The sequence below is a fragment of the Cyprinodon tularosa genome, unplaced genomic scaffold (assembly GCF_016077235.1).
Source record: "Cyprinodon tularosa strain WSP-4 unplaced genomic scaffold, ASM1607723v1 ctg476, whole genome shotgun sequence".
NCBI classification, from domain to species: Eukaryota; Metazoa; Chordata; class Actinopteri; order Cyprinodontiformes; family Cyprinodontidae; genus Cyprinodon; species Cyprinodon tularosa.
In genome coordinates, this window is record NW_024039203.1 from 468,715 (window position 1) to 496,205 (window position 27,491).

General features: G+C 37.9%; 4 protein-coding genes and 1 pseudogene across 4 annotated transcripts; all 5 read left to right on the top strand.

Moving 5' to 3' along the window:
- Positions 1 to 1,708: 1,708 nt before the first annotated feature.
- On the top strand, positions 1,709 to 4,993 carry LOC119794336 (protocadherin gamma-A11-like). The gene is made up of 2 exons (XM_038301859.1): positions 1,709 to 4,238; positions 4,952 to 4,993. Exons 1-2 carry the CDS (start codon positions 1,863 to 1,865, stop codon positions 4,991 to 4,993), a joined length of 2,418 nt encoding a protein of 805 aa, XP_038157787.1. The 5' UTR covers positions 1,709 to 1,862.
- On the top strand, positions 4,961 to 7,523 carry LOC119794337 (protocadherin gamma-A12-like). The gene has a single exon (XM_038301860.1). The coding sequence runs from the start codon at positions 5,091 to 5,093 to the stop codon at positions 7,521 to 7,523; it is 2,433 nt and encodes an 810-aa protein (XP_038157788.1). The 5' UTR covers positions 4,961 to 5,090.
- Positions 7,524 to 9,508: 1,985 nt separating this feature from the next.
- On the top strand, positions 9,509 to 11,283 carry LOC119794338 (annotated as a pseudogene).
- Positions 11,284 to 12,247: 964 nt separating this feature from the next.
- Positions 12,248 to 14,780, top strand: LOC119794339 (protocadherin beta-15-like). Its single transcript, XM_038301861.1, has one exon. The coding sequence runs from the start codon at positions 12,339 to 12,341 to the stop codon at positions 14,778 to 14,780; it is 2,442 nt and encodes an 813-aa protein (XP_038157789.1). The 5' UTR covers positions 12,248 to 12,338.
- A 4,457-nt stretch (positions 14,781 to 19,237) lies between these two features.
- LOC119794340 (protocadherin beta-15-like) lies at positions 19,238 to 21,781 on the top strand. Its single transcript, XM_038301862.1, has one exon. The coding sequence runs from the start codon at positions 19,343 to 19,345 to the stop codon at positions 21,779 to 21,781; it is 2,439 nt and encodes an 812-aa protein (XP_038157790.1). The 5' UTR covers positions 19,238 to 19,342.
- The last annotated feature ends 5,710 nt before the right edge of the window (positions 21,782 to 27,491 follow it).

Here is a 27,491-nt window from a genome sequence, read left to right on the forward strand (position 1 = left end):
ATCTCAAATGTAAAAAAAAATATATATAAAAAAACTTGAAATGAAATTGACCACATACTTGATTTAGATAGTCGTTTGCTCAGAATCTTGTGTTATCATTTTCTTTTTCCTGCTTTAGAGAAGTAATCTCTTTGGTGCCATGTCTTTGAATATAATGACCTTGTTATGTTTGATCTGAATTTCTCTCTCAGTTGCAAGCCGTAGGCGGTCAGAAACCTGTTTTTCTCCATGCAGGCTTCTTACTCTGTTTTTAATAACTTTCTGCTTGAAAAAGATCTCTCCACAGAAACAATTGTACCTCGCAGTGTTTTATGGATTTGTATCCTCTTCACAAAGGTTGGAAATATGAACCAGTCCCTAATTTTCCTCAGTATGGCGAAGATTTTTCTGAGGACTTTTGAAGGATAGCTGGAGTGGAAGACTTGTAGTTCGGTTTTCAGCTGGTCCTCATCCTCTTCATAGAAGTCACAGAGGATGCACGCAGCTTCATTTGCTTCTGTGTTTGGGTTATTTATCCAGTTGGAATACACTGTTAATTAGTGAAAGGACTGAGTGACTTTGTCATGGAACATCCAAGTTTGTCCTCTTTGAACCTCCTGTCGAGCTCCTCAGTCATAGTATATACATGAGTATAGTACCCAGCACTCCAAAAGTATGCCTCCACAGTCTCAAACTTAGCATCTACTTAAGACACTTTTGGACTATGCTGTAAAGGCATTGACACATAACACATTTTTCTACAAAAAAGTAATTATTGTAATAATATAGTAATAATTAATGTACATATAACTATCATAACTACAGTAATAATGACTATAATTATAATTGAGATAGATAGATAGATAGATAGATAGATAGATAGATAGATAGATAGATAGATAGATAGATAGATGGATGGATGGATGGATGATTCTGGTATCGGCCCTGACCTCTCTTCAGCATATTTCTCCTCCTCATCTGGAGCTGCTGCTGGATGATTCAGGAGAGCAGAGTGCTGCTTCCTTGGGCTGCCTGCTGTACCTTTCTTTATTTTTCTTTTCTCTGCCTTTTTTTACAGCATTATGCTGAGTAAAAAGTAGTAAATAAATTTGGCAGGGTGGAAGAGAGGAGGGAATATTTGCACCATTGAGCATACCTTTGACTTCATGTCTGCTTAGGGAATGGCACGTTCACATGGAGGGAGGTGGGAAAGAAGAGGGTATGGTTGTCATTAGAAAGTATGAAGGTTACTGGCAGTGGTACAAATGTTTGAATGCAGAAATGCTACCTTAAACTACACACTAAAGCTATACTGTTTAAAACAAAAAAATCCCCAAAAACATCATTAGGACACTTTTTTGGTTTAGTTGGAAAAGTATAAAAGTAAATGTTTTGTCATTACACGTATACATGAATGAAAAATTAGTTATCAGAGCCAGCAAGTTTTTTTTATCCTTTTAGAAAGTTATAGTGAAACCTAATAGAAATATATTTTCACTATCCAAAACCTATTTTCTCTTCATGTGTACATAGATACAGCTGTGTTTTATGTTTTAAATGAGCTGTTAATATTTTGACAGGATATATATATATTTAAAATATACACATTTTTATTATAAAGAGCAATAGAGTAGTCAATTGCATACAAAAACCTCAAGGGGACGCTGTTGACTGATGAGGCTTAAAAAAACACTTGCGTAGTCCAATTACGGCTGAAGTCACAGCTCCATTTTGGTCACGGGAGCTGGTTATTTCCCTACCCGTGATCGTGAAAATAACAATTGCTTAGTAACTGTGCATCACTGGACAAATCTACACTCCTCCTGTGCCCATAACACACCGCAATTGATGGACTAATATTCCCTTTTTTCTTTTTGTCTAAAATGGAAGAGAAAGGAGTTTCAGTAATTTTTTCTGTCCTCTTCTTTGTCTCTATTCTGACACCTTTTGTCATCGGAGATCTAAGCTATTCCATTCCAGAGGAGTTGAAACGAGGATCTATAATAGGAAATTTTGCTAAAGACCTTGGACAAGACTTAAATAAATTTTCACTTCGAAAGGCCCGTGTTGATTCTGAAGGTAATCGGAAGCGCTATTGCGACGTTAATATGAACACCGGGGATTTAATAATATCAGACAGAATTGACAGAGAAAGCATTTGTGGAAAGAAACCATCGTGTATCTTAAAAGTAGACCTCGTCCTAGAAAACCCTTTGGAGCTTCATCGTGTAAGTCTTCACGTACAAGATGTGAACGACAATATTCCTAAATTTAGAGTAAATAAGATTGAAATGGAAATAAGCGAGTCTTCTGAAAAGGGGAATCGCTTCTCCATAGAGGAGGCCCACGACCCAGATATAGGTCAAAATGCAGTGCAAAGATACATGTTAGAAAAAAACGATAATTTCATTCTTGCTGTGGATAGTAACAAAGTCGAATTAGTACTAGAAAATAAACTTGACCGAGAGAAACAAAGGGAAATAAATTTACTTTTAACAGCTTTAGATGGCGGATCTCCCCATAAATCAGGCACTGTAGTCATCCATGTCACAGTGCTAGATGCTAATGATAACGCCCCAGTGTTCACTCAGGCTGTATATAAGGCAAATGTGCCTGAAAACTCACCACCAGAAACAATAGTGATTACTGTCAGTGCTTCTGATGCAGATGAAGGAGTGAATGGAGACGTTACCTATCATTTTGGTCATCTATCTGATCAAGATATAAGTTTATTTTCTGTCGATTTGAAAACTGGGCAGGTGAAAGTAACTGGTGTGATTGACTTTGAAGAAATTAGCTCTTTTGAAATGAAGGTACAAGCAAAAGATGGATTAGGGTTAACCTCTTACGCTAAAGTGTTAATAGAAGTAAATGATTTGAATGATAACCCGCCATATATCTATGTAAAGTCATTATCCAATCCCATACCTGAAAATGTGTCACCAGGAGCAGAGATTGGAATCATTAATGTGCAGGACAGAGACTCTGATAAAAATGGACAGGTTCGCTGCAACATCCAAGAAAACGTGCCTTTTAAATTGGTTCCGTCTATAAAAAACTATTATTCTTTGGTGACTACATGGGAACTGGATCGTGAAATAGTGTCAAATTACAATATTACAATCACTGCTACTGATGAGGGCTCTCCACCTCTCTCCTCATCTAAAATAGTTCAGTTATCTGTAGCTGATATCAATGATAACCCACCTGTGTTTGAGGAACAGTCCTACAGCGCACATATGAGTGAAAATAACAAACCTGGCTCCACTTTATGCTCTGTTTCTGCTCGAGACCCAGATTGGAGACAAAACGGTACAGTGATTTTTTCTCTGTTACCTGCTGAGGTAAACGGTGCTTCTGTATCATCTTATCTATCTGTTAATGGAGACACAGGGGTGATCCATGCTGTGAGGTCATTTGATTATGAACAGTTCAGAAGTTTTAAATTCCAAGTGATGGCGAGAGACAATGGTTCTCCTCCACTCAGCAGCAACGTGACCATCAGTGTGTTCATATCGGATGTGAATGACAACTCCCCTCAGATTCTCTACCCCACCCTGGAAGGCAGCTCCTTCATGACTGAGCTGGTCCCTAAAGCTGCACATGGAGGCTCTCTGGTCTCCAAAGTCATAGCAGTGGACGCAGATTCTGGACAGAATGCCTGGCTTTCCTATCATATAGTCAAAGCCTCTGATCCTGGACTTTTCAGCATTGATCTGCACAGTGGAGAGATCAGGACACAGCGGGACATTTTAGAATCTGACAGCATGAAACAGAACCTGATTGTTGCAGTGAAAGATAACGGACAGCCCTCTCTGTCTGCCACCTGTTCCATGTATTTACTTATTTCTGATAACTTGGCTGAAGTGCCCGAACTGAAAGATCTTTCTTATGAGAAGAACTCCAAACTGACATTTTATCTGATTGTGGCGCTGGTGTCTGTGTCCACCTTCTTTCTGACCTTCATCATCATTATTCTGGGTTTGAGGTTTTGTCGGAGAAGAAAGCCCAGACTGTATTTTGACGGGGCAGTCACCATCCCTGGAGGGTATCTACCTCCTAATTACGCAGATGTTGATGGTACTGGAACTTTACGCAGCGCCTACAATTATGACACCTACCTGACATCAGGCTCAAGAACAAGTGACTTTAAGTTCATATCATCTTGCAATGACAACACGCTACCTGCTGACCAGACTCTAAATAAAGCTCCTGCTGAGTTTGCAGATCCTTTTGAAGCACTGGAGACACCTGGAGAGGTAGGGGATTTATGCTTATTTTGGAATTTGATACATATTTTTTGTTTATTTTACTAAAAGAGTGTTTTGTGTCTTAAATTCCCCAATTTTGAATTTTGGCTATTTCAGACCCCTTTTCAAGATGTGTTGATTTTTAGAAGCTGATTAACTCATTTGTTGACATATTGTCTTTCAGAATTTCTCAAGAAATTCTTGAGAAACTTGCTTTATCTCCCCAGTAGAATCTATACTCAAAGTAACTGTCCGAGGTACTGAAATGACGCTCAGTGCTTTCAGTTTTGCACAAAAAAATCATAGTTTTTAGTTGTTTAAATTGTTAATGAAGTTATGATGATTTATATTATTATATTTTATTTCTTAAAAAATCTTAAAAACCATGTAAAAACCAAATGAGTTAGAATGTTGATAATAAATCATAATAGAAAAGAACTGAATGATAATAAAATGTATGAGAAAAAGACACAGCACGGTCATATTCTTCTGATCCCTTTACATCCTTTCATCTCTAAAGTCCCTAAGTTGCCGTTTTTTCAACTATTCCGTTTAAAATGTATTTAAAATATTTACTACAAACATATTATTCGTATCTACATTAGTTTTAAGGAGTAGAAATAAGAATTCAAGGTTCTAACTTGTATAAAAACAACTCACGGTGTCGCTGTTGGTTCACCAAAGAAATAATGAGCCTTGCATCTTCACCCTTTTATACACAGAAAACGGCTAAAGCCTTGTCACGAAAGCTGCTCGGCACTTGAACAAGGTGCTGCATATGCGTATCTTTAATTAACACGCGCGTTATATTTACACCGTGGTATTTTCTATCTCTTAATTTGAGGATCATTTACAAGGAAAATGGGAGACAAAGGATTTTCAGCGCATTTTTCAATCGTCTGTTTTTTTTCCATCTTTGTAACAATGCATCTCGTGCTTGGAGATCTGAGCTATTCTTTTCTGGAGGAGATGGAACGAGGATCTGTTATTGGAAATGTCGCCAAGGATCTTGGAGTTGATCTTAGGACATTATCTTCTCGAAGGGCTCGTGTGGATATTGAAGGGACTCGTAAGCGCTACTGTGACATTAATATAAACACCGGTGATTTATTCATATCGGAGAGAATAGACAGGGAAGGCCTTTGTGGTAAGAAAGCATCGTGTGTCGTGAAAATAGACCTGGTGTTTGAAAATCCTTTGGAGCTTCATCGAGTCAGTCTTCATGTGCAAGATGTAAACGATAACTCGCCAAAATTCAGAGAAAATCTAATGAAAATGGAAATACGTGAGTCATCTGAAAAAGGTAGTCGCTTCTCTATCGGAGTTGCGCACGACGCAGATATAGGTCAAAATGATATCCAAAGATATATCCTGCAAACTAACGAACATTTTATTCTTGCCGTTGAGAATAAAGTGGTTGCTTTGGTACTTGAAAATAAACTTGATCGGGAAAAACAAAAGGAAATTAATTTACTTCTAACAGCTTTAGATGGCGGATCTCCGCAGAAATCGGGTAGCGTAGTCATCCATGTTACAGTGCTGGATGCTAACGATAACACCCCAGTGTTTACGCAGGCTGTGTATAAAACAAGTGTGCCTGAAAACTCACCACCAGAAACATTAGTGATTACTGTCAGTGCTACTGATGCAGATGAAGGAGTGAATGGAGAAGTAACATATCTATTTGGGCATATATCAGGGGAAGATGCCAGTTTATTTTCTATTGATGCAAAAACAGGAAAAATTACGATAGCTGGTGAGATTGACTTTGAAGACACTACTTCTTTTGAAATGAGCGTTGGAGCCAAAGATGGATTAGGTTTAATTGCATATACCAAAGTGTTAATTAATATTGAGGATAAAAATGACAATGTGCCGCAGATTTTCTTGAAATCACTCTCCAACCCTATACCTGAAAACGTAGCCACTGATACAGAAGTGGGTATAATTAATGTGCAGGACAGAGACTCTGAGAAAAACGGACAGGTCCGCTGCTCAATCCAGGAAAATATCCCGTTTAAATTGGTTTCGTCAATTAAAAACTACTATTCTTTGATAACAACAGGACAACTGGACCGTGAACAAGTGTCGTATTACAACATTACAATCACAGCCACTGATGAGGGCTCACCTCCTCTGTCCTCCTCTAAAACGCTTCAGTTATCTGTAGCTGATATTAACGATAACCCACCTGTGTTTGAGGAACAGTCCTATAGCGCATATGTGAGTGAAAATAACAAACCTGGCTCCACTTTATGCTCCGTTTCTGCTCGAGACAAAGACTGGAGACAAAACGGTACAGTGATTTATTCTCTGTTACCTGGTGAGGTAAACGGTGCTTCTCTGTCATCGTATCTCTCTATTAATGGCGACACGGGAGCGATCAATGCTTTAAGGTCGTTTGATTATGAACAGTTCAGAAGTTTTAAAGTGCACGTCATGGCCAGAGACAATGGTTCTCCTCCACTCAGCAGCAACGTGACTGTCAGTGTGTTCATATCGGATGTGAATGACAACTCTCCTCAGATTCTCTACCCCACCCTGGAGGGCAGCTCCTTCATGACTGAGCTGGTCCCTAAAGCTGCACATGGAGGCTCTCTGGTCTCCAAAGTTATAGCAGTGGACGCAGACTCTGGACAGAACGCCTGGCTGTCCTATCATATAGTCAAAGCTACTGATCCTGGACTTTTCAGCATTGATCTGCACAGTGGAGAGATCAGGACACAGCGGGACATTTTAGAATCTGACAGCATGAAACAGAACCTGATTGTTGCAGTGAAAGATAACGGACAGCCCTCTCTGTCTGCCACCTGTTCCATGTATTTACTTATTTCTGATAACTTGGCTGAGGTGCCAGAACTAAAGGACATATCCTATGATGAGAAGAACTCCAAATTGACTTCATATCTGATCATTGCGCTGGTTTCTGTGTCCACCTTCTTTCTAACCTTCATCATCATCATACTTGGTGTGAGGTTTTGTCGCAGAAGAAAGCCCAGACTGTTGTTTGATGGAGCAGTTGCCATCCCCGGAGCTTATCTTCCTCCAAATTATGCAGATATCGATGGCACAGGGACTTTACGCAGCGCTTACAATTATGACACATACCTGACAACAGGATCCAGAACCAGTGACTTTAAATTTGTATCTTCTTACAATGACAACACTCTGCCTGCTGACCAGACCCTGAAGAAATGTTCAACAGATTTTTCTGCTATATTTGGAGATGCTGATTCCTCTCCAGAGGTAGGAACAATTCAGTATTTTAAACGCCTTTTAACACAAAAATGTTAGTCATTAAACTATCTAGCTTCCATTTCACACACATTGTTCAAGTTAGAAATTCTTTAAAGGCATGAAGCTTGTTGGTTTTAAAGATGTATAATGGACATGTCTACAATGTAGCTTAATGGTTGTAGCAGTGTGCCCTTCTTATTAGAAGGCTGCCTCTTCATGTTTTACTCTCGCAGGATTCAATCCTTGGTCCGTTTGCCAGGCTATCTTCCCCAGAATTTTCTCCCAATGATGCATGATGGCAAACACTCTGCTCCCTATGGAATAGCTTAAAAGTTGTCGAAACACATTGCCATGTATTAAGATCCTATGACAGTTGAAGATAACCTTTTGCATCAGTTACATTTATGTGATCATACTGCATCATACTGTGATTACGTAAGTTGAATCCGTTGATTTTTCAATGTACCTTAAAAATTTTGATTTAAAAAAGAGCTGAATGAAATTAATTTAACTTAATTGGAATCATAAGTCTGAGATCCTTTTGTCATGCTAAAAATATCGATATCCCTCACATTTCCAAGTTTTGTTTTTAGCCTAATGAAAAGGCTGTTTCCAGCCTTTGTGTGCATTTGTAATTTATTTTCTCCTTGCTGCATTGATTTTGGTAATTTAAGTTAGATTGTATTTTAGTTTTCCAGTTAATAACTGTTTTATGAAGCATATTTCCATGTAAAATATTTGCACAATAATTATTTCTATTAACTTCTTTAGTGGTGAAGAATATTCTGTTGCAATATAAGTATGTCCTATAAAAAGATGAAAACAGATGACTTCCAGTGTAGAGCAACAAAAGCTGAAATTATTGCTCTCTGCATTAGGGGGGGCAATCCAAGAAGAACGGGAACTGCAGCATGTGATTTTCTTAGATGCAAATGATAATCCACCAATTTTTAGTTAAGTAGTATATGAAGCCGTGGATCCTGAAAACACTCCTGTAGATACAGTAGAAAGTAGCCACAACCAGAGGTGTCAAGTAACAAAGTGCAAATACTTTGTTACTGTACTTAAGTACACTTTTTAGGTATCTATACTTCACTTCATTACTTATTGTTCCTCCTACTTCTGACTTTTAATCATAAATATAATTATGCTCTAATTTGAAGTTACCAATCTGTTGTGATTATATTTTAATTTGACAAACCGGATCTTCACGCCGTTCTTTTTCCTGTTTGGTGCGATTGCAATTGTGGATCTTGACCGGGCTTGACTGGAGCAGAGCCCGCACATTTTGAGTATATTTGGCTCAACCTACTGCTGTGAAGCAAGATTTTCCACCATGAACAGAATCAAAAATTAGTATGGATTCAGGCTCACGAATGAGCACCTTGATATGTGCTTGAGAATTGCTTTGTCGCCATTCAAACCCAGGTTTAAATTCTTGCAGGGCAGCCTAAAGTCAACCGCTCCCATTAAGCCATAAAAAAGAAAAACAAAAACAAACGGTCAGTTCAGGTGTTTTGAAAAATATGTGAATCAGGACATTTTCTATATACCGAACTGAATTATTGTTTTTCTGTACTTCAAAAAACACTTTAGATTTTAAAATGGAAAAATTTTATATATACATTTATATATATATATATATATATATCTTTTTCTTTAAAAATTAATTGTATAACATGAATGCATAAACACCTCATTTTATTTCAGCGTTAAATTCTGTTTAAAGTAACAGATCATTAAAAATGTTACCTGACCTTTACTGGTTGATGATTTTCTTTATTTGGACCCAGGTGATTTTTAATTGGTTACCCCTGGTTTAATGTTTATAAATATTTATTTCACGTCATGTGCAGCATCCAATGCAGATCATTGGCGCCATCCACATCTAGTGAAAACTAGTGTCAATGGATGAGTCATATAACGCAAACACACAATGGTTTGTTAAAGGAAATCATCAGAAGCAAGCAGGTGTTCTTCAAACTGCAAACGTGAATTGTCTATGCCATGCTACAATGTCGGATTCAGAAAAAGATGTTGAAATGTCTGAAAGAACGGACAAAGGTGAGAGCGTGTCGGGAGATGGAGACGGAGACTAACAAGACCTCCCTCATCCTTGGCCCTATCTCAAAGAATTTTTTGAAATAGTCAAAAATTTGAGCTTTCAATTCATACAGTGACATCTAGCTGTTTATTTTAAAGGTTATGTTATACTTTTATACTTTAAGTAGATTTTCGAGCACATATTTTTTCACTTTTGTAAAAAGGTCAAGTTGATACTTCAACTTTTACCAGAGTGTTTTCAAACTGCGGTATCTATACTTGTACTTCAGTAACCAATGTGTGTGCTTTTGACACCACTGGCAACAACTGATAAAGATGAGGGTTTAAACGGAGTGGTTACTTATCTGAAGTCATACAGTATATCTGGAAACTGGTAAACAGATTTTTGCGCTAAATCACAAACAGGAGAAATATACGTTATTGGCCCTCTTGATTTTGAGGAAGAGTTTGTTTATGAAATACATATGGATGCTAAATATAGATATGGCCTTAGCTCTGATGCTGAACTCTCCTGAAAGGTGGTGGGTATTATTAACGTACAAGACAGAGACACGGAGGATAACCTAAAAGTGAGATGCTCCGACGAGCAAAATTTTCCTTTTAAGTTAGTGCTGTCTATTAAAAACTATTATTAGCTGGTGATCCATAGGACAGCTGGAAAGTTAACTAGTTTTAATTACAATATCTCAATCATTGTCTCCTCAAAAACCCACCAGTTTTTGAGGAACAGTCCTATAGCACATAGATAACTGAAAATATCAAATCCGGCTTACCTTTATGTTCAGTTTCTGCTTGAGACCCAAACTGGAGACAAAATGGTACAGTTGTTTATTGCTTGTTATCTAGTATAGTAAATGGTGTCTTTGCTTCCTCCTACCTATCTCTTAATAGAGACGAAGGGGTGATCCACACCATAAGATCATGTGACTATGAAAAGTTCGGGAGTTTTAAAGTTAATGTTATGGCCGGAGACAATGGTTCTCCAACACTTAGCAGCAACTGGACTGTCAATGTGTTCATATCAGATGTGAATGACAACCTCCTCCAAGTTCCATATCCTGACATGGAGGGAAGCTCCCTTATGACTGAGCTGGTCCCTAAAGCTGCACATGGAGGCTTTCTGGTGTCCAAAGTCATAGCAGTGGATGTAGACACTGGACAGAACGCCTGGCTGTCCTATCATATAGTCAAAGCCACTGATCCTGGACTTTTCAGTATTGATCTACACAGTGGAGAGATCAGAACACAGCGGGACATTTTAGAATCTGACAGCATGAAACAGAACCTGATTATTGCAGTGAAAGATAACGGACAGCCCTCTCTGTCTGCCACCTGTTCCATGTATTTACTTATTTCTGATAATTTAGTAGAGGTGCCGGAACTGAAAGATATTTCTTATGATGAGAAGAACTCAAAAATGACATCTTATTTGATCACTGCGCTGAATTCTTTGTCCACTTTTTTTCTTACCTTCATCATCATCATCCTTGGTGTGAGGTGTTGTTGCAGGAGAAAACCCAGAGTGTTGTTTGATGGAGCAGGTGCCATCCCTGGAGCTTATTTCCCCTTTAATTATGCAGATGATGATGCCGCAGGAACTGTATACAGCATTTTTAATTTTGACACCTACATGATAAAAGGATCTGGAACCAGTTATTTTAAGTTTATATCATCTTACAATGACAATACACTGCTTGCTGGTCAGACTCTGAAGTAAAGTCCATCAGCTGGTCAGACAATGACCCTAATGTAGGCCCTTTAACTGTATTTCATTTTTTTCCTGTTTATCTCAGATTTGTCTAAAATTAGATATTCCTAAAGTAGATCTATGTAGATACTTGATTATGCAAATAAACTGTTTGGAGAATATTTTTTCTATGAAACTGGACAGCATTTCATTAAACCAACCGTTCTAATATTTAATCTTTTACTATTACTTTTTTTTAAAAGGTCATAATAAAAGAATTAGCTAATTCCAATTAGTTTTATTTAACTATTTGCTTTATGACCCAAGAGTCCTAAATTTTGTCAATTAGCACACAATCATCTTACTGAGGAAATCATAATCTTTATCAGACACTGTAACAATGCTGTCTATTTCAACTTTCACATCAGTTGATCTACTGTCCGTGTGTGGAAAAGAAAGCAGTTTGAATAAAAATAATTGTTTTTTTTTTTTGTTTTTTTTACATCTTCAGACATGTTGTTTTTTTTTTCTTTCTTTTTTTCTGTTACCTTTAAATCTTTTAAAGGTTCTATATGAGGAATAATTCTACATTTGTTTTTACCTAATGGAAAATGTGAATTAGAGGTTTTTATTTTGTAAAAGGTAAGGGTAGTAGCCTACTTAATTAATCATTAATGTGTTATTTATTTATTTGTTTGTTTATTTATTTATTTAGCACCATTTCGCTTTGGGCTTCATGATTCCGCGTCGGTGTGCATAACAACGGATGTTTCTGATTATTTGTTTCTTGGCTTAGCATGTAAAACTGGGAATTTCAAATACGTTTTCTTAGTACAGATTTAATAATACATTTTTGATTCATTCTTTTAGTGCAGAGTTTAAATGTGGAATGATTTCGTTTTGTTTACTTGGTAATTTTCAAAATCAACTCACGGAGTCGCTATTCGCTTGCAGATATAGCTTAGCTCTCCACCCTGTATAAAATTACATTCGTGCTGCAAAACCGTTGTTTTGAAAAAAACTGCTCCCATTGTTGCGGGAGCTCTGCTGGCCAACATTTTCTAAATATCCAGCTTGTTCGCTGAAAGGAGATTTTCTGACTGTTTCTCAGTTCGGCTGAAATGATGGCCTTCAGCGGACAGTTCTTACTGAAATTTGTCTTCAGTATTATTTTTTACATAAGGGTCTCTGCTGCAGACCTGAGCTATTCCATTCAGGAGGAGATGAGGCCCGGTTCTATTGTTGGAAATATTGCTAAAGACCTTGGATTGGAAGTGATAAAAATCTCCACTCGGAAAGCTCGGATTGACACAGAGGACAGCAACCAGGATTACTGTGATCTTGATCTAAAGACGGGAAATTTCATCATCAAGAAAAGGATTGACAGAGAGGAGCTGTGCAGCGAGAAGGCTTCCTGCGTGTTGAAATACGAATTAGTCTTAGAGAGCCCGTTGGAGCTTCACCGCATTTCTCTGCTAATCCAGGATGTTAACGACAATATCCCAGTGTTTCCAAAAGATACAGTAAAATTAGAAATAAGTGAATCTGCTGTTAAGGGAGCGCGATATCGTCTCAACGAAGCGCATGATGCAGACATCGGTCAGAATACGGTCAAACAATATAGTTTACAAAGAAATGAACATTTTGTGTTATCGGTTACAGAAGATGCAGATGGATCTAAAAACATTGAGCTGGTTTTAGACAAAGAGTTAGATCGTGAAAAAAATAGCGATTTGAATTTTGCTCTTATTGCTGTCGATGGTGGGAATCCACAGAGATCAGGGACAACAAATATACACGTCACTGTTCTGGACGCTAATGATAATGCGCCCGTGTTTGATCAGGCCGTTTATAAAGCAAGTCTATCTGAAAACTCACCCCTTAATACAGTCGCAGTAACTGTTAGAGCGACAGATGCAGATGAGGGGGTTAATGGGGAGGTAACGTACGAATTTAGTCGAATCCCAGACAGAGCTAAAAGAATGTTTTCTCTAAACAACAAGACAGGAGAAATAAAAGTAATTGGAGGTCTAGATTATGAGAGTTATTCTAAGTATGAAATGCGCATTGATGCTGAAGATGGTTATGGACTTTCATCTGACTCTAAAGTAATTATTGAAATCACAGATGTGAATGACAACAGTCCTTTAATTCATGTGAAATCTCTGATGAACCCAGTAACAGAAAACATTCCGCTTGGTACTGAGGTAGGCATCGTTAATGTGCAGGACAGAGACTCTGGTGTTAATGGAGAGGTCCGGTGTTCCATTGAAAAGAAGGTCCCTTTTAAATTGGTTCCTTCCATTAAAAACTATTATTCTCTGGTCACGACAGGACAACTGGATCGTGAACTAGTTTCTAATTATAACATTACAATCACGGCCACTGACGAGGGCTCTCCACCTCTGTCTTCCTTTAAAACTGTTCAGTTGTCCGTAAGTGATATGAATGACAACCCACCTGAGTTTGAGGAACAGTCCTACAGCGCATATGTGAGTGAAAATAACAAACCTGGATCCACTTTATGTGTCGTTTCGGCTCTTGATCCTGATTGGAGACAAAATGGTACAGTGATTTATTCTCTTTTACCTGGAGAGATAAACGGGGTCTCAGTTTCATCTTATTTATCTGTAAATGGAGACACGGGTGCCGTTCACACTTTAAGGTCGTTTGATTATGAACAGTACAGAAGTTTTAAAGTGCACATCATGGCCAGAGACAATGGTTCTCCTCCACTCAGCAGTAATGTGACTGCCAGTGTGTTCATATCGGATGTGAATGACAACTCTCCTCAGATTCTGTATCCCGCCCCGGAAGGAAGCTCCTTCATGACTGAGCTGGTCCCTAAAGCTGCACATGGAGGCTCTCTGGTCTCCAAAGTTATAGCAGTGGACGCAGACTCTGGACAGAACGCCTGGCTGTCCTATCATATAGTCAAAGCTACTGATCCTGGACTTTTCAGCATTGATCTGCACAGTGGAGAGATCAGGACACAGCGGGACATTTTAGAATCTGACAGCATGAAACAGAACCTGATTGTTGCAGTGAAAGATAACGGACAGCCCTCTCTGTCTGCCACCTGTTCCATGTATTTACTTATTTCTGATAACTTGGCTGAGGTGCCAGAACTGAAAGATATTTCTTATGATGAGAAGAACTCCAAACTGACTTCATATCTGATCATTGCACTGGTTTCTGTGTCCACCTTCTTTCTAACCTTCATCATCATCATACTTGGTGTGAGGTTTTGTCGCAGAAGAAAGCCCAGACTGTTGTTTGATGGAGCAGTTGCCATCCCCGGAGCTTATCTTCCTCCAAATTATGCAGATGTCGATGGCACAGGGACTTTACGCAGCGCTTACAATTATGACACATACCTGACAACAGGATCCAGAACCAGTGACTTTAAGTTTGTATCTTCTTACAATGACAACACGCTGCCTGCTGACCAGACTCTGAAGAAATGTTCAACAGATTTTTCTGCTATATTTGGAGACGCTGATGCCTCTCCCGAGGTAGGAACATTTCAGTGTTTTAAACTCCTTTTAAAGCAAAAATGTTGATCGTTTAACTATTTAGTTCCTATTTCACACACATTTTACAAGTTATAAATTCTTTAAACCCACAAAGCTCTGTGTTGTTAAAGAAGTATAATGGAAATGTCATATGGTGGGATGTAGCCTAATGGTTGTAGCAGCGTGATCCTGCTCATAAGAAGGCTGCATCTTCATGTTTTACTCCAGCAGGATTCAACCCTGGGTCCCTTAGCCAGACTCTTTTCCCCAGAATTTCCCCCCATTGATGTATATTGGCAAACAATCTGCTCAATTTGGAATAGGTTAAAAGTTGTAGAAACAGATTGCCAAGTATCAAGATCCCATAACAGAGGAAGATAACTTTTTGCATCAGTTAAATTTATTGACTCTGTGATTACGTAAATTGAATCCATTGATTTTCCAACATGCCTTAAAACTTTTGATTCAAAAAAGTGCTACATGAAATAGGTAAAGTTAATTGGAATCATAAGTATGGGATCTTTTTGTGATGCTAAAAAATATATACTTTTCACATTTCCAAGTTTTGTTTTTAGCCCAATGAAAAAAACTCTCCAGCCTTTGTGTGCATTTGTAATGTATTTTCCCCTTACTGCAATGATTTTGGTACATTAGTTAGATCTTAGTTCAGTTTACCAGTTAGAAACTGTATTTTGATGCCTATTTACATATTGAATATTTATGAAATAATGATATTATCTTTGGTGGTGAAGCATTTTTATGTTTATTTTTACAAAATAAATAGTTGCTATAAACAGATAAAAGCAGATTCTTTCTAGTGTTTCTCTTTTTATGGTCTATGTCAGACTGAATGAGTTCACAAAACAATTCTACTTTTACCTACTTAGTAGTAATTTAGTTTGTTAAAATGTTACTGCTCAGGATTCAATGGACCTCTGGTATTTTGGCACCTTATATTATTCCATGATGTGCACTGCATACTTAAAAAAAAAATATCTAAATTTAAGAATTACGTTTGGTTGCCTTTGATTAATTTTATTTTAAAGCAAAAAAAATTAGATTAATACAGAATATTACCGTAATTCAGAGGGGGATTAGATTTTGTTTTATGTTTTATTTTCTGTTTTTCATTCATCATTGCTATTCATATTTACAGACACGATGAATGTTTGTAGTGCTTTGCTGAAGTGAATCTCAAGAACTCTAATTTAAAAGATATTTTGAACTATTATTGCAAAGGAAATGCTTGCTGTTGCTAATTATGGGTTAATTTAATGAAACACGTCTGTTTACACACTTAGTCCTTTTCCTCAAGGAAAATAACGAACAACAACTGTGACATGATGTTCAGCCCTTCAAAGTCAATTTGTGTTTAAGTGATCATTTATAAAATTAATTCAACTTTTAACTATTTTGAATGTTTTATGTAAGGAGTAATTTTCAATTTGTTTTTACCCAATGGCGAAATTGAAATGTAATTGATTATTTTTTTTATCTGCGGTAAAGGCTAGGATTGATTTATTAAGGGTTTTATTTTTTATCCAATTTATTTATTATTATTATTAGTATTGTTGGAGCCAAATGCTTGATTTATGTTTGAATGTTTTATCCTTTCTAGTTCCCTATTTTTTGTCTGATTTATAACATATATGAACGTAAAATATTTTGGTTTGCAGTATGAATTGAGTTAACTATGAAATGATGAATTGATTAGTTGTATTTTTTGTTGCTGTACATAATTGACGCAGTGTCTCTCCTCGCCCTCGTCATGTTAACCCTCCTGTTATGTTCATTTGTTAGGAACAGCAATGCTGTTCCCGGGTCAGTTTGACCCGGTGCATGTTTAATTATCCAAAAGATGTCTGAAACCAAAAAAATCCTAACAAGCATTGTTAACATTTCATTACTAACTCCATTACTAACTATTCTATCAATATTTAGTGCAATGGTGTTCCTTACCTCTAACAATTATTATGATAATTCACTCGTTTTTCAAAAAAAAAACTGCATGTTAAAACTTTTTTTTAATGTTTCACCACTTTATTACTTTTGAAAGACCAACATATAAAACACAATAGTTTTACACAACATTGAAACTTAACATTTGAATTTTGTTTTACATACATGCACTATTTGTGAACCAGAAACGAACAAAATCTCAATACAACAATACAAGAAACAAGCATTTGCAATATAAACAAGGTGTAAGTACGTGTGTGTCTGTCTGTCTGTACATCTGCACAGCACACAAGTGACATGTCATCACACTGTGCTTTGTGCAAATGAATTTTGCACATTTTGCCCAGGTCATGCTTGTCTTGACATCGTCCGATGGCCTGCAGACCTGGCACCACCTCCTCTGTCTTTTCCCCTCAGCATCAACCTATAAACAAGAGAACCATGATTACTTTACTATGGTGTCTTTTTACTGATTCCAAGACACACACAACTCACTCTCATACACTTATACACCCACACACACACTTACTTACTTACCTCATGCATTGGTGTACTTAATGCAGTCCTCTCCTGGATCTCCCTCACCGTGGCTGCACCGGCGGGGATCCTTGGCAGGTGCTGCCTCCGTTGGATGTGCGGTGTCACAAGCGCCTTCCCCAGCTCCTCGAGAAAGATGCGCCTCTTGCTTTGACACATTCCAGTCAGGAAATATCGCCATCCAGATTATCAATGCATTGTCGGCTGATACAATGATAAAGTTATAAAAGATGACCAATGGCCAGCGCGCAATCATCCGTTTGGTGCTGTAGGACCCTGTCACTTTGTCTAAGTTGTCTACCCCCCTTTGGTGGCATTGTAATCAAGGATCACGCTTGGATTCTGTTCCTCTCTTTTGCTGATTTTAGCATTTTTGTGCAGAGTGCTCATGAGCACAACATTTTTTGCCTTTTTGGGGCAGTAAGACACTAGGGCAGTGGGGTCTGTGAAGGCAAACAATCTCCCAAACATGGGAGATTGAGGGGCCCGGTCCTTGATTACCAGCAGCTCAGCAGGGAGTTCAGCCCTCTTCTTTCGGACAGTTCCGACCATTGTGAGCTTTCTCTTTAGAAGCTCCTGACCCAAGTTGTAGTTTGTAAAAAATTTGTCACCGATTATGTTCTGTCCCCTGAGACCCTGTGCCATGTCGAGCACGACTCTTGTGCCCTGATTCCTCTATGGGGCTCCCGCAAGAACTCAAATGGTTCTTGTCAAAAATATTAACACCTGCACCTGTGTGTGTGTGTGTGTGTGTGTGCGCGTGGCCATGTCTTTAATACCTGGTGGGGACAATTTCCTAGGAATATGCTACATTTTGGGGACTCATAGGTACTTGTGGGGACCAACAACCGGTCCCCATAAGGAAAGTTTCTCTTCTTAGGGTGGGGGTTAGGTTTAGGACTAAGGTGTGAATTGAGTTTAGGTTAGGTTTAGGGATAGGTATGTGTCGGTAATGGTTAGGGTTAGGGCAAGGGTCATGGTTAGGCCATATAAATTAGTGGGAAATGAATGGCAGTCAATGGAAGGTCCCCACAAGGATATTGTGACACAACGTGTGTGTGTGTGTGTGTGTGTGTGTGTGTGTGAGATTGGGGGGAAACATGTCTCACAGTTGCAAAGAAAGAAATAGTCTGACATTTCTGACACCCTTTTACCTCCAGTTTGACTGCTGGGTCAAATTGACCCGAACAGTATCTATGTGATATAAACATGCAGGGGGTGGTTGCAAATATGTGAGATGAACCATTTTCATATTATAAGTTGATTACACTATTTTAGGCAAGCAGAAGAAGTTTCATACTGAAAAAATACTTTTAACTATTTTTCCTAGATCTTCAAACTTTAAAACGGGTCAATTTGACCCGTAACATAACAGGAGGGTTAAACGGGTGATTGCAGCACCTGGAATATATTGGAGTTGGCTATATTGGCCGGGGAGCTCTTGGGTTCAGGCACAGAGGCATAGAGTTTTTGACTGCTGCTGATTGTTATTTTTTTTCGAGTGGCAAAAAAGAAAGAAATGAAACGATATGATCCGTCTGTCACGTCATACTGCTGTAAGAAAATCTGTTTCTGGACAGTGAAGCTTCTTGAACAAGAGGAGAAAGGCGTATTGGATTATATAATCACTTTAAAAACATTTGACAGCGCTGGAAGGCGTCGAACATGGATACTTCTGAGTCGAGCGCTACAGGCATCTTTATTGGAAGGATTGCGCTAATAATTATGTGGCTTTCAGCTTGATAATTACTCATGCCTATGCTTAACCACAGTTTATGATACTGATTTTTTTTTTTTTTTGGCGTAGTATGTATAATAGGGAATATTTAATACATTTTATCTGTAGTGATTTAATAATAGACTTTTTATTCATTCTTTTAATGAAGAGTTTGATTTTAGAATTGTTTTGTTTTCTTGGTAATTTTCAAAATCAACTCACGGAGTCGCTATTCGCTTGCAGATATAGCTTAGCTCTCCACCCTGTATAAAATCACATTCGTTCTGTAGAACCGAAGCTCCCATTGTTGCGGGAGCTCTGCTGGCCAACATTTTCTAAATATCCAGCTTGTCGCTGAAAGGAGATTTTCTGACTGTTTCTCTCTTCGGCTGAAACGATGGCCTTCAGCGGACAGTTCTTACTGAAATTTGTCTTCAGTATTATTTTTTACATAAGGGTCTCTGTTGCAGACCTGAGCTATTCCATTCAGGAGGAGATGAGGCCCGGTTCTATTGTTGGAAATATTGCTAAAGACCTCGGATTGGAAGTGATAAAAATCTCCACTCGGAAAGCTCGGATTGACACAGAGGACAGCAACCAGGATTACTGTGATCTTGATCTAAAGACGGGAAATTTCATCATCAAGAAAAGGATTGATAGAGAGGAGCTGTGCAGCGAGAAGGCTTCCTGCGTGTTGAAATATGAATTAGTCTTAGAGAGCCCATTGGAGCTTCACCGCATTTATCTGCTAATCCAGGATGTTAACGACAATATCCCGGTGTTTCTAAAAGAAACAGTAAATTTAGAAATAAGAGAATCTGCTGTTAAGGGAGCGCGATATCGTCTCAACGAAGCGCATGATGCAGACATCGGGCAGAATACGGTCAAACAATATAGTTTACAAAGAAATGAACATTTTGTGTTATCGGTTAGAGAAGATGCAGATGGATCTAAAAACATTGAGCTGGTTTTAGACAAAGAGTTAGATCGTGAAAAAAATAGCGATTTGAATTTTGCTCTTATTGCTGTCGATGGTGGGAATCCACAGAGATCAGGGACAACAAATATACACGTCACTGTTCTGGACGCTAATGATAATGCGCCCGTGTTTGATCAGGCCGTTTATAAAGCAAGTCTATATGAAAACTCACCCCTTAATACAGTCGCATTAACTGTTAGAGCGACAGATGCAGATGAGGGGGTTAATGGGGAGGTAACGTACGAATTTAGTCGAATCCCAGACAGAGCTAAAAGAATGTTTTCTCTAAACAACAAGACAGGAGAAATAAAAGTAATTGGAGGTCTAGATTATGAGAGTTATTCTAAGTATGAAATGCGCATTGATGCTAAAGATGGTTATGGACTTTCATCTGACTCTAAAGTAATTATTGAAATCACAGATGTGAACGACAACAGTCCTTTAATTCATGTGAAATCTCTGATGAACCCAGTAACAGAAAACATTCCGCTTGGTACTGAGGTAGGCATCGTTAATGTGCAGGACAGAGACTCTGGTGTTAATGGAGAGGTCCGGTGTTCTATTGAACAGAAGGTCCCTTTTAAATTGGTTCCTTCCATTAAAAACTATTATTCTCTGGTCACGACAGGACAACTGGATCGTGAATTAGTTTCTAATTATAACATTACAATCACGGCCACTGACGAGGGCTCTCCACCTCTGTCTTCCTTTAAAACTGTTCAGTTGTCCGTAAGTGATATGAATGACAACCCACCTGAGTTTGAGGAACAGTCCTACAGCGCATATGTGAGTGAAAATAACAAACCTGGATCCACTTTATGTGTCGTTTCGGCTCTAGATCCTGATTGGAGACAAAATGGTACAGTGATTTATTCTCTGTTACCTGGAGAGATAAACGGGGTCTCAGTTTCATCTTATTTATCTGTAAATGGAGACACGGGAGCCATTCATGCTTTAAGGTCGTTTGATTATGAACAGTACAGAAGTTTTAAAGTGCACATCATGGCCAGAGACAATGGTTCTCCTCCACTCAGCAGTAATGTGACTGTCAGTGTGTTCATATCGGATGTGAATGACAACTCTCCTCAGATTCTGTATCCCGCCCCGGAAGGAAGCTCCTTCATGACTGAGCTGGTCCCTAAAGCTGCACATGGAGGATCTCTGGTCTCCAAAGTCATAGCAGTGGATGCAGATTCTGGACAAAACGCCTGGCTGTCCTATCATATAGTCAAAGCCACTGATCCTGGACTTTTCAGCATTGATCTGCACAGTGGAGAGATCAGGACACAGCGGGACATTTTAGAATCTGACAGCATGAAACAGAACCTGATTGTTGCAGTGAAAGATAACGGACAGCCCTCTCTGTCTGCCACCTGTTCCATGTATTTACTTATTTCTGATAACTTGGCTGAGGTGCCAGAACTGAAAGATATTTCTTATGATGAGAAGAACTCCAAACTGACTTCATATCTGATCATTGCGCTGGTTTCTGTGTCCACCTTCTTTCTAACCTTCATCATCATCATACTTGGTGTGAGGTTTTGTCGCAGAAGAAAGCCCCGACTGTTGTTTGATGGAGCAGTTGCCATCCCCGGAGCTTATCTTCCTCCAAATTATGCAGATGTCGATGGCACAGGGACTTTACGCAGCGCTTACAATTATGACACATACCTGACAACAGGATCCAGAACCAGTGACTTTAAGTTTGTATCTTCTTACAATGACAACACGCTGCCTGCTGACCAGACACTGAAGAAATGTTCAACAGATTTTTCTGCTATATTTGGAGACGCTGATGCCTCTCCCGAGGTAGGAACATTTCAGTGTTTTAAACTCCTTTTAAAGCAAAAATGTTGATCGTTTAACTATTTAGTTCCTATTTCACACACATTTTACAAGTTATAAATTCTTTAAACCCACAAAGCTCTGTGTTGTTAAAGAAGTATAATGGAAATGTCATATGGTGGGATGTAGCCTAATGGTTTTAGCAGCGTGATCCTGCTCATAAGAAGGCTGCATCTTCATGTTTTACTCCAGCAGGATTCAATCCTTGGTCCCTTAGCCAGACTCTTTTCCCCAGAATTTCCCCCCATTGATGTATATTGGCAAACAATCTGCTCAATTTGGAATAGGTTAAAAGTTGTAGAAACAGATTGCCAAGTATCAAGATCCCATAACAGAGGAAGATAACCTTTTGCATCAGTTAAATTTATTGACTCTGTGATTACGTAAATTGAATCCATTGATTTTCCAACATGCCTTAAAACTTTTGATTCAAAAAAGTGCTACATGAAATAGGTAAAGTTAATTGGAATCATAAGTATGGGATCTTTTTGTGATGCTAAAAAATATATACTTTTCACATTTCCAAGTTTTGTTTTTAGCCCAATGAAAAAAACTCTCCAGCCTTTGTGTGCATTTGTAATGTATTTTCCCCTTACTGCAATGATTTTGGTAATTTAAGTTGGATTATATTTTACTTTTCCAGTTAATAACTGTTTTATGAAGCCTATTTCCATGTAAAATATTTGCACAATAATTATAACTTCTTTAGTGGTGAAGCATATTCTGTTGCGATATAAGTATTTCCTATAAAAAGATGAAAACAGATGGCTTCCAGTGTAGAGCAACAATATATTAAGCTGTGGATCCTGAAAACACTCCTGTAGATACAGTAGAAAGTAGCCACAACAAGAGGTGTCAAGTAACGAAGTGCAAATACTTTGTTACTGTACTTAAGTACACTTTTTAGGTATCTATACTTCACTTCATTACTTATTTTTCCTCCTACTTCTGACTTCTAATCATATATAAGAATTATGCTCTAATTTGTAGTTACCAATCTGTTGTGACTATATTTTAATTTGACAAACCGGATCTTCTCGCCGTTCTTTTTCCTGTTTGGTGCGATTGCAATTGTGGATCTTGACCTGGCTTGACCGGAGCAGAGCCCGCACATTTTGAGTATATTTGGCTCAACCTGCTGCTGTGAAGCAAGATTTTCCACCATGAACAGAATCAAAAATTAGTATGGATTCAGGCTCACGAATGAGCACCTTGATATGTGCTTGAGAATTGCTTTGTCGCCATTCAAACCCAGGTTTAAAGTCTTGCAGGGCAGCCTAAAGTCAACCGCTCCCATTAAGCCATAAAAAAACAAAAAAAAACAAACATTGAGTTCAGGTGTTTTGAAAAATATGTGAATCAGGACATTTTCTATATACCGAACTGAACGATTGATTTTCTGTACTTCAAAAAGCACTTTAGATTTTAAAATTGAAAATTTTTATATATACATTTTTATATATATATATCTTTTTGTTTAAAAATTAATTGTATAACATGAATGCATAAACACCTCATTTTATTTCAGCGTTAAATTCTGTTTAAAGTAACAGATCATTAAAAATGTCGCCTGACCTTTACTGGTTGATTTTTTTACCCCTAGTTTAATGTTTATAAATATTTATTTCATGTCATGTGCAGCATCCAATGCAGATCATTGGCGCCATCCACATCTAGTGAAAACTAGTGTCAGTGGATGAGTCATATAATGCAAACACACAATGGTTTGTTAAAGGAAATCATCAGAAGCAAGCAGGTGTTCTTCAAACTGCAAACGTGAATTGTCTATGCCATGCTACAATGTCGGATTCAGAAAAAGATGTTGAAATGTCTGAAAGAACAGACAAAGGTGAGAGCGTATCGGGAGATGGAGACGGAGACTAACAAGACCTCCCTCATCCTTGGCCCTATCTCAAAGAATTTTTTGAAATAGTCGAAAATTTGAGCTTTCAATTCATACAGTGACATCTGGCTGTTTATTTTAAAGGTTATGTTATACTTTTATACTTTAAGTGGATTTTCGAGCACATATTTTTTCACTTTTGTAAAAAGGTCAAGTTGATACTTCAACTTTTACCAGAGTGTTTTCAAACTGCAGTATCTATACTTGTACTTCAGTAACCAATGTGTGTACTTTTGACACCACTGGCCACAACTGATAAAGATGAGGGTTTAAACGGAGTGGTTACTTATCTGAAGTCATAAAGTATATCTGGAAACTGGTAAACAGATTTTTGCGCTAAATCACAAACAGGAGAAATATACGTTATTGGCCCTCTTGATTTTGAGGAAGAGTTTGTGTATGAAATACATATGGATGCTAAATATAGATATGGCCTTAGCTCTGATGCTGAACTCTCCTGAAAGGTGGTGGGTATTATTAACGTACAAGACAGAGACACGGAGGATAACCTAAAAGTGAGATGCTCCGACGAGCACAATGTTCCTTTTAAGTTAGTGCCGTCTCTTAAAAACTTTTATTATCTGGTGATCCATAGGGCAGCTGGACAGTGAACTAGTTTTAATTACAATATCACAATCATTGTCTCCTCAAAAACCCACCAGTTTTTGAGGAACAGTCCTATAGCACATATATTACTGAAAATACCAAATCCGGCTTACCTTTATGTTCAGTTTCTGCTTAAGACCCAGACTGGAGACAAAATGGTACAGTTGTTTATTGCCTGTTAACTGGTGTAGTAAATTGTGTCTTTGCTTCCTCCTACCTATCTCTTAATGGAGACGAAGGGGTGATCTACGCCGTAAGATCATATGACTATGAAAAGTTCAGGAGTTTTAAAGTTAATGTTATGGCCAGAGACAATGGTTCTCCTCCACTTAGATGGAGCAGATGCCATCCCTGGAGTTTATTTCCCTCCTAAATATGCAGATGATGATGCCGCAGGAACTATACAGAGCGTTTTTAATTTTGACACCTACATGATAACAGGATCTAGAACCAGTGTGTTGGAGCTATTTATTCTTTATTTCTTTATCCATTTGAATTGTTTTAATTCCTAAACTTATATATTTTTGTATTATTTACAGACTTTAATTATAGGTTAATTGTTGCATTTTGTGTATTTATTTTTTTGGTTTTATTATTTTTTCTTTATTTATTTTTATGTAAAACAGGAAGAAATGTGGGCTGTCCACTTTCTATAATTGTAGGAGCCTGGTAAGGACTAGCAGGCATTTGGGTTAGGGGCCTATGGGTTTTTAACCAGTGCAAGAGAGGTGATAGAGCAAGGAAAGTTTGAACTCTGTAATTTTGCAAAATATAGAAACATAAATTAACTGAACATCTACAAGTTTGGACTTCAACTTCTTTTGCCTGCGTCAAGAAAACATGACCCCAGTGCCTATAGTGGCTTATTGTAACTTTATTGGATGTTTGGTTTGATAAACAATTGCCACTACACAGTGATGATTTTAAGTTTATATCATCTTACAATGACAATACACTGCCTGCTGATCAGACTCTGAAGTAAAGTCCATCAGCCGGTCAGACAACGACTCCAATTTAGGCCCTTTTACTATTATTCATTTTGTTCCTGTTTATCTCAGATTTGTTTAAAATTAGATGTTCTTAAAGAATATCTATGTAGATAAATGATAATGCAAATAAACTGTTTAAAGAATATATTTTCTATGAAACTGGACAGCATTTCATTAAACCAACACTTCTAATATGTAATCTTTTACCATAACTTTTTTTTAATGGTCATAGTAGAAGAATTATCAACCATTAGTTTTATTTAACTCTGTGCTTTATGACCCATGAGTACAAAATTTTTTTTCTATTAGCGTACAATCATCTTACTGAGGAAATCGTAATCTTTATCAGACACTGTAACAATGCTGTCTATTTCACCTTTCACATCAGTTGATCTACTGTCTTTAAGGGGACAGAAAGCAGTTTGAATAAAAATATTTTTTTCATTTACGACTTCAGAGATGTTTTTTCTTCTTTTTTCTGTTAACTTTAAATCTTGTAAAGGTTCTATATGAGGAATAATTATACATTTGTTTTTACCTAATGGAAAATTTAAATTAGAGGTTTTTATTTTGTAAAAGGTAATGGCTGTAATTGATTCATCATTAACGTGTTATTTATTTATTTGTTTATTTATTATTTAGCACCATTTCGCTTTGGGCTTGATAATTCCGCGTCCGTGTGCCTAACAACGGATGTTTCTGATTATTTGTTTCTTGGCTTAGCATGTAAAACGGGGAACTTCAAATACGTTTTCTTAGTAGTGATTTAATAATAAATTTTTGATTCATTCTTTTAGTGCAGAGTTTAATTATGGAATGGTTTTATTTTGTTTTCTTGGTAATTTTCAAAATCAACTCACGGAGTCGCTATTCGCTTGCAGATATAGCTTAGCTCTACACCCTGTATAAAATCACATTCGTTCTGTAGAACCGAAGCTCCCATTGTTGCGGGAGCTCTGCTGGCCAACATTTTCTAAATATCCAGCTTGTCGCTGAAAGGAGATTTTCTGACTGTTTCTCTCTTCGGCTGAAACGATGGCCTTCAGCGGACAGTTCTTACTGAAATTTGTCTTCAGTATTATTTTTTACATAAGGGTCTCTGCTGCAGACCTGAGCTATTCAATTCAGGAGGAGATGAGGCCCGGTTCTATTGTTGGAAATATTGCTAAAGACCTCGGATTGGAAGTGATAAAAATCTCCACTCGGAAAGCTCGGATTGACACAGAGGACAGCAACCAGGATTACTGTGATCTTGATCTAAAGACGGGAAATTTCATCATCAAGAAAAGGATTGATAGAGAGGAGCTGTGCAGCGAGAAGGCTTCCTGCGTGTTGAAATATGAATTAGTCTTAGAGAGCCCATTGGAGCTTCACCGCATTTCTCTGCTAATCCAGGATGTTAACGACAATATCCCGGTGTTTCCAAAAGATACAGTAAAATTAGAAATAAGTGAAAATGCTGATAAGGGAGCGCGATATCGTCTCAACGAAGCGCATGATGCAGACATCGGGCAGAATACGGTCAAACAATATAGTTTACAAAGAAATGAACATTTTGTGTTATCGGTTAGAGAAGATGCAGATGGATCTAAAAACATTGAGTTGGTTTTAGACAAAGAGTTAGATCGTGAAAAAAATAGCGATTTGAATTTTGCTCTTATTGCTGTCGATGGTGGGAATCCACAGAGATCAGGGACAACAAATATACACGTCACTGTTCTGGACGCTAATGATAATGCGCCCGTGTTTGATCAGGCCGTTTATAAAGCAAGTCTATCTGAAAACTCACCCCTTAATACAGTCGCATTAACTGTTAGAGCGACAGATGCAGATGAGGGGGTTAATGGGGAGGTAACGTACGAATTTAGTCGAATCCCAGACAGAGCTAAAAGAGCGTTTTCTCTAAACAACAAGACAGGGGAAATAAAAGTAATTGGAGGTCTAGATTATGAGAGTTATTCTAAGTATGAAATGCGCATTGATGCTGAAGATGGTTATGGACTTTCATCTGACTCTAAAGTAATTATTGAAATCACAGATGTGAATGACAACAGTCCTTTAATTCATGTGAAATCTCTGATGAACCCAGTAACAGAAAACATTCCGCTTGGTACTGAGGTAGGCATCGTTAATGTGCAGGACAGAGACTCTGGTGTTAATGGAGAGGTCCGGTGTTCTATTGAACAGAAGGTCCCTTTTAAATTGGTTCCTTCCATTAAAAACT